An 8,173-nucleotide genomic window follows, 5' to 3' on the forward strand; every position below is an offset into this window, starting at 1 on the left:
TAAATATGAAGTATAGGATAAACCTACACCAATAGCCAGAGACTAACCCTGGTTTAAGGAAACAAAAACCATCTTTCACGATCAGAATCACTCATTTATTGGAGAGTAGTGACTATATCAGTAGGGAAGTTCTCCTCCAAATACTTTTTCGCCTCGAAAGTGGAAAGAAATACTCTGCGCGGAGCGTTCGGGGGGGGGGAGATCCTGAGCTTCGCCGGGTATAAGAGCGCAGGTTTTAGATTTTTCTCATAACATTCAGACATCAGATGTTTAAAAAGAAGCCTTTTCTTCATAATTTCTGGACTAAAATCTTCCACCAAGCGAAAATAGTAATCATGAAATTTAATCATCCCAGCCCTTCGAGCTTCACGAATGAGTTGTTCTTTGTCGTGTACGTAGTGAAATCGGACAATTACCACCGGGGGTTTAGCTGAAGCACTCGACGAACGACACCAAATTCTATGTGCTCGGTCAAGTACCGGGGGGCTCTCTGGAAAAACCGACGGAAACGCATCTTTTAAAAATTGAGCAAAGTATTTCGAAGGATCGCCTTTTTCTATGCCGTCTGGGAGACCAAGTATGCGTAGGTTCTGTCTTCTGGACCGATTCTCCAAATCGACACTCTTGGCTTTAAGTGTCTCCACCAGTTTAATGGTCGAAATTAAATCCTGTTGCAATTTTTCAATTGTCAAATCTCGTTTCCGAGCTTCTTCTTGCAAAGACGCGATAAGCACTTGCTGCTGGTTAATTACTGAATCCGTCTTAACCATATAATCTTGAAAAGCCTTTATATCTTGTTTAAAAGCTTGATGTTGTTCATCAAATTTTCTATCCAAAGCCTCCATAAACAGTTCACAAGTTAACTCAGTGCGTTGCGGTTGAGCTTGCTTCTTTCCATTACCGTTCGGGTTACGCCCCGGTTCTCTTCATTTGGATCTAAGAGCCATTTCTGTTTGCATATCTTCAAAAATTCACAATAAAATCTTAACGATAAGTCCGAGAAAGTAGCAAAAATCTTTTGGTGTAGGTAACAATAAGTTGAATAAGGGTGATCAAAGGTTAGAAAAAGTAAAGGTTATGGAGCAGATCTGAAACAGTACTCACTCCATGAGCGTCTCCCGCTGACCTCCCAGGTCATCCCCCTCAACAGCATCCGAAACGATATACTTGTTGCTGAGGGGGGCAGCCACAGGGGTGCTCTGCACTATCCGGGAATTTCCCTTCCCTCTCCTGACAGTCACCCAGTTTTCTGACCCCTGTAGCCTAGGGATGACTACCTCCCTGTAGCTCCTGTCTATCACCTCTTCATTTTCTCTAATAAGCAGTAGGTCATCAAGCTGCAGCTCCAGATCCCTAACACGGTCTCCGAGGAGCTGCATCTCGGTTCACCTGGCGCAGATGTGGCTATCAGGGAGGCTGGAGGTCTCCCAGGATTCCCACATCTGACACCCTGAACAAAGCACTAACTCTGCAGACATGCTACCTAATTCTACAGGAATTAAACAAAGAAAGATAGGTCTACTCACCCACTTACTTCGCCAAACACACGAACTTTTTAAACCGTCAGCTAATGTGCCCTGCTGTTCCCCCGTCCGTCCGGGCCGATTTGCCAAGGGGAGAAAAAGAGTCGGTGCCTCGCTCTCGCCTCTTCCCGTTACCGCCTAAGCCCGTTGAGCCAAAGCCCTACACTCTGCTGCCACCCACTCCGCTGCCCGCTGTATAGGGTGGTCATCTTTTTAAACTCTCCGCAGTCTCGCCGTTCTTGTACCCGAAGTTTTTTACAGAACTGCCTTCCTTCAGAATTTAGCTCCCACGCCGCCCTTCTTGTCCCAATCTAAAAAACACCTTCAGTCCTGTATTCATCACCACACTGTCAACATGAAATTCAGCTAGGCCTTTGATGTCGATGCTAGACCACACTTGGAGTATTGTCTGCATTTCCGGTTCCCGAATATGGGGAGCATGTCATTACACTGGACAGGAGGCTTCAGGAGGATGTTACCAGGACTGGGGGCTTGGGTTAAAAGCAGAGAGTGGGTATGCTTGGGCTATTCAGCTGTAGTGTAGGATGTTCAGGTATGACCCCTTATCGAGGTAAATAATTCATAAGGAGCTTAAATAACGTTTCTTTTTCCAAGAAATGGGAGTACAGAACCAGTGGCCTCAGATTGAAAGTGAGACGGGAAATTTTTCTGAGTGGTCTATCGGGTAACATTCTCATAGAGAGGGAGGTTGGTAAATGGAATTTGCCCTCAGACGCTGTAGAAACAGGTAAAAATAAAATATTTTAAAATAAATTTGGGCTGGTACACAGATGGGAAATGGTTAGAGGGATGGGGGGGGGGAGGGCAAACACACACAGATGGGACATGCTCAAGAAGACATCTTAGTCTTGCAGATTGATGAAGTGGGCCGTGAGTTCAACATCCGTCAAACCCTCCCAGATCATCCTCCAGAGGAATCTCACCCCGGAGTCTGTCTGTGAAGTGTTGATGTGACATCACGTCAGAGGGCAGCTCAGTGCCACAGAACAGACAGACTGGGTAAGGACGGCAGATTTCAATCCTAAATGGGAATTTGTGCCTATTTCTGTGGCCGTGTGTCACACTCTGATAGTATATCCGTGTGTGTGTGTGTGTGTGTGTGTGTGTGTGTGTTGATTGTGGTAAATATCCGTGTGGTGTGTATACACATTGAAGGACAGTGTGCACATTGAAGAATTTGTATGTTACAGTGTGTCGTCACATGTCTGATGTGTGTTGACAATGTGTCACACGTGATTGAGTTGTTTAAATGAATAAATGACTGTCTCTGAAGAGATTGGTTTCCAGGTTACTGAGGGAAATAACAACGTACATTGCTGAGGCTCTGACTGCAATCTGCCAGTCCTTCCTGTGTATGTGTGTGAGGGAGCTTTGCCAGGCCGGTTATGCTGTGTGTACTTCTCCCGAGATGAAATCTTGACCAATGTCAATGCTTGTTGGTGTGTCCGAGCTCATTCTCACAATGCTTCAATGTAGTGGTCTGATCACCATAAGACATAGGAGCAGAGTTAGGCCATTTGCCTATCGAGTCTGCTCCGCCATTCAATCATGTCTGATCCTTTTTTCCCCTCCTCAGCCCCACTCCCTGGTCTTCTCCCCGTAACCTTTGATACTGCGTCCAATCTAGAACCTATCAAGCTCTGCCTTAAATACACACAACGTTCCACAAATTCAACAGCCGCTGGCTCATATTTCTTCGCATCTGTTTTAAATAGACGCCCCTCTATCGTGAGGCTGTGCCCTCTTGTCCTAAACTCCACCACCATGGGAAATATCCTTTCCACATCTACTCTCTCTAGAACTTTCAACATTCGAAAGGTTTCAATGAGATCCCCCCTCATCTTTCTAAATTCCAGCGAGTACAGACACAGAACTATCAAACGCTCCTCGTATGATAACCCTTTCATTCCTGGAATCGTCCTTATGAAATGAACCTTCTGCAATGCCAGCACATCTTCTCTTAGATGAGGAGCCCAAAACTGTTCACAATACTCAAGGTGAGGCTTCACCAGTGCCTTATAAAGCCTCAGCATCACATCCTTGCTCTTGAATTGAATGCTAACATTGGATTCTGAACCACAGATTAAAATCCAGGAGCAACAGACTCCGGGACAGCTTCTTCAGCCAGGCCATCAGACTGATTAACTCATGTGGACACAACTGAATTTCTATGATATATTAACCAGCCTGTTGTACATATTATTCATCATAAATTATAATAAATTGCACATTGCACATTTAGACGGAGATGTAACGTAAAGATTTTTAATCCTCATGGATATGAATGATGTAAGTAATAAAGTCAATTCAATTCAAATCAATTTCTTGTTTATTTTTTTCATCCCAATCATTCTTTCAGTTCCTCTCTGTAGATATTTAAAAGCTTCCCAATCCTCTGTCTTCCTACTAATTTTTGTTTAGTTGTATCCCCCCTCTTTTGCCTTTACATTAACTTGTCTTCCCTTGTCAGCCACGGTTTTACTATTTTGCCATTTGAGTATTTATTTATTTTTGGAATACATCTATCCTTCACCTTCCTCATTTTCCCAGAAACTGACACCATTTCTGCTCTGCTCTCATACCTGCCAGCAACTCCTTCCAATTTGCTTTGGCCAACTCCTCTCTCAGACCACTGTAATTTCTTTTACTCCGCTGAAATACTAAAATGTCAGACTTCACTGTCTCCTTATTAGATTTCAAGTTGAACTCAGTCATGTTGTGAGCACTGCTTCCTAAGTTTTCTTTTAACTACTCACCTCTGGTTCAATACATAACACCCAATCCAGTAGAGCTCTTCCCCGAGTAGGCTCAACGACAAACTGCTCTAGAAAGCCATCACATTGCATTCAACAAACTCACTCTCTTGAGATCCTTTACCAACCTGATTTTCCCAATTGACCTGCATGTTGAAATCTCCCATGATTATCATAACATTGTCCTTTTCATCAGCCTTTTCTATTTCCAGTTGTAATCTGTGGGCCTCAACCCACTGACTGTTGGGAGGCCTGTATATGACTGCTGTCAGTGTCATTTTTACTTTTGCAGTTCCTTACCTCAACCCACAAGGATTCAACATCTTCCAATCCTATGTCACATCTAGCTGCTGATTTACCAGCAGAGCCACACCACCCCATCGGCCTTCCTTCCTTCCTTCCTCCGATACATTGTGTAACCTTGAACATTCAGCTCCCAACTACAACCATCCTTCAGCCACGTTTCCGTGATGGCCACAACATCATACCTGACAATCTGTAATCGAGCAACAAGATCATCCACCTTATTTCTCATACTCCATGCATTGAGATATAACACTTTGTGTACTGTATCTGCTACCCTTTTTAATTCTGCATCCCTAATGCACTGATAATCACCCTGCTGGCTGCAATTTTCTCCTCGCATCTGTCCGCCCTATCTGACAGTCTGACTGCACGCTATCTTTGCATTTTTACCATCAGTCCTATCCAGAGTCCCTTCACCAAATTAGTTTAAACCCTCCCCAACAGCTCTATCAAACCTCTCTGTGAGAATATTGTTCTCCCTTGGGTCCAGGTGCGTAAAATAGTACAGAATAGCAACTTTTGAGCAGGTCATTCCTCCACCAGAACAGATCCCAATGATCCAAGAATCTGAATCCCTGTCCCCAGCACAATCTTCTCAGCCATGTTTATCTGTCAAATTATCCTGTTTCTACCCTCACCAGCACGTGGCACAGGCAGCAATCCAGAAATTACAACCCTGGGGGTGCTGCTTCTGAGCTTTCTACCAAGCTCTCCAAATTCTGTTTTCAGGACCTCTTTGCTTTTACTTCCAATGTAATTGTCCCAAAATTTACCAAGATATCTGGCTCTTTTCCCTCCCTCTCTAAAATGCTGCGGACACGATTCGAGGCATCCCTGACCCTGGCACCCAGGAGGCAACATACCATTCGGGTGTCCCGTTCACATCAATAGATTCTCCTGTCTGTTCCCCTGACGATTCAGACCCCGATCACGACCACTCCCCTCTTCTGCCTCTAACAACAGTGAGAGATGCTGATCCGGAAGGGGGAAGACCTGTGTCAGTCAGAGTCTGCACTCACAGTGCACATGAAGGACTTGTGTATTTTCCTGACTATCCCTGTCACCACACTGATACCTGCTTTTATTCCCTACAATATTATCGTCAGTATTAAATTCCCAGTTCCTCTGGTAGATCCAAACTCATGTCCTGGTGTGTTAGTGCATTTGCCTGGGATCGGAACACAGTGGTTCATCTTCCAGTCCCGTGTATTGGTTGTATTGTGACCCTGTGCTGGTGTGTCCAGGGGTCTGACATCTCCAGCTGACCATGTGACAGTGATGCCTCCCAGTCGGTGGGGTTGATGTGGAATAAACTTCAGTTCCCCTTCAGCCCAGTATTACAGACAATCTTTGCACCAAATTGGAACTAAATTGAGCTTCATAAACAAGGAGAAATGAAACTTTATATAAGTTTTACCTCGATTAATAGCATCAAGCGTTTCTCTCAGCACTGTGTTCAACAAATAGGGGTGATCGAATTTTTCAACCGGTAGGGTCTCATCTGTCACTGCCAATTGCTGAACATCGCCATTAATCCTGTAAATATTAAACTGCTGGTTATAAATTGCTATTCTGTACTATTTTACAAATCCATTAAGGGTTTCAGTAAAGTGCATGTCCTACCTCCTGTTCCGATGGGCTTCCTCCTGAAATAAATAAAACACAAATCTGATTAGACTTGGACTTACTGTCCACATCCTGAATTTCATCCAAATCATTACAAGGTGTTGAAAATTCCCACTCCCGCAATCACTCATACACACGGACAATACAGAACCACGGGGTAAATTACAAGGAAAGTTTCTGAATGTCAGACCTTTACTGAGAGGATGAAACTTACAGGGAAGACAGGACAGGCTGTGCATTATCATCTGGATATGACGTCAGGCTGATAGGATGGAGGAATTTAAGATCAGTGATGTATGTGATTGTGTGCGGGTGGAGGAAGTACCTCTATTTATGGGAAGACTTGTGGGGAGATGAAATTCCAGATGGATTTTAACAAATTCCACAAGAAATTTAGTGAAGAGGATGTGGAACTCGCTGCCACAGGAGTGGCTGAAATGGAACAACAGAGACTGACTGTAATGGGGAGGCTGGATAAACACATGAGGGACCAGGGAGTTCGGGGCACTGTTGCTGGGTGCGGTGAGTAGGTGGCAGGAGGTTTGTGAAGCAGGGAAATTGATAGAAGATGGACCTAATGGCCTGTTTATGATAGAGAATGGGATATAATCCCATTTGAAATGTATCCAAAAAATAAAGAGACAGTGAAAGATTCCCATTTGATGGAAACCGGATATGGAGTATAAGTCTGGTGTGTGGGCCACAATCTTTGTTCTCACTGATTGACAGAGAGACCCTCACACCCACCGCACCAGACATACTCACAGCCTGTGACTGGAACTGGGTGTTAATGGGAGTTTTAGAGGATATTTAATGCGGTAATTAAGGAAACAGTCAGCAGCTCTCTGTTATGATCAGAGTAAATAATTTCAGAGAGATTTGCATTCTGTCCTTGGATGTACAAAAGTTGTGGAAGCCCAATTTTGGGACAATAGACAATAGGTGCAGGAGTAGGCCATTCGGCTCTTCTAGCCAGCACCGCCATTCACTGTGATCATGGCTGATCATATACAATCAGTACCCCGTACCTGCGCTCTCCCCATTTCCCTTGACCCCGCTATCTATAAGAGCTCTATCTAACTCTCTCTTGAAAGCATCCAGAGACTTGGTCTTCACTGCCTTCTGTGTGAGGTCACCAGAGCGACAATTGATTTGTTAGAATTGGCCGCTGTGCTGTGTTTATTTCAAACATACCACTGATCATTTAGTGCCCTTTGACAGAAACAAATTGAAATGTAATCCCTCACCTTGAGAAATATCATATTGTCTTTTTGATCCATCTGTTCCTTTAACTTAGTGATTTCCTCCTGAATAATCCTTATATTCTCTTGAACAGCTAGAAGATTTTTCTCCATTAGGCTGAGAATCCTCTTCTCTTCTTCCCTGAGATCCCTGAGTAAGCTCTGCTCTTTCTCAGTGATATTCTGGCGCAGTTCAGCAAACTGGGATGTGATCTGGGACTGAAGGCTGTGTGACTGTTCCTGTCGAAGGAAAGGTGAAGATTAATATACTGCATTGCTGTGCTCTGTTTCCTTTTGTCGTTAAGTTCGGTCTATTGGAGTCCATGCTACTTCTGAGAGCATTCCCGTCAACACCATTCCCTCACGTTTTCCTGAAACCTATTCTCACTTATTGACCCATAAACTCCCATCTGATTCACACACACCCTCCCCACCTTTACAGGGTTAACGGTAATTAACCATTCATCCGGCATGTCTTTGCAATATGTCTGAATCTGTCATGGTCACAGGGAGAGCATGCAAACTCCACACAGACAGCAGCAGAGGTCAGGATCGAACCCAGGTCACTGGAGCTGCGATACTCGGCTGTTCTGCATTAAATGTATCAAAACCCGACAGTAATATCAGAAATTCTGCTCAGGAAGCCTCACCCGAACTCCGGAAATCTTCTCTTTCTGTTGCTGCTCCTTTTCCTGGAAGTCTG

General features: G+C 44.3%; 1 protein-coding gene across 1 annotated transcript in view; it reads right to left on the reverse strand.

Moving 5' to 3' along the window:
• LOC140723360 (zinc-binding protein A33-like) overlaps positions 1 to 7,607 on the reverse strand; it is a 118,037-nt gene extending 110,430 nt beyond the window's left edge. The window contains exons 1-3 of the mRNA XM_073037942.1: positions 7,477 to 7,607; positions 6,227 to 6,249; positions 6,021 to 6,139 (exon numbers count right to left, since the gene is read on the reverse strand). Coding sequence (XP_072894043.1) covers positions 6,021 to 6,139; positions 6,227 to 6,249; positions 7,477 to 7,584 — 250 coding nt within the window. The 5' untranslated portion in view covers positions 7,585 to 7,607. The remainder of the gene's footprint in view (positions 1 to 6,020; positions 6,140 to 6,226; positions 6,250 to 7,476) is intronic.
• Positions 7,608 to 8,173: the final 566 nt, after the last annotated feature.

The sequence above is a fragment of the Hemitrygon akajei genome, unplaced genomic scaffold, assembly GCF_048418815.1.
Source record: "Hemitrygon akajei unplaced genomic scaffold, sHemAka1.3 Scf000110, whole genome shotgun sequence".
Lineage (NCBI taxonomy): Eukaryota > Metazoa > Chordata > Chondrichthyes > Myliobatiformes > Dasyatidae > Hemitrygon > Hemitrygon akajei.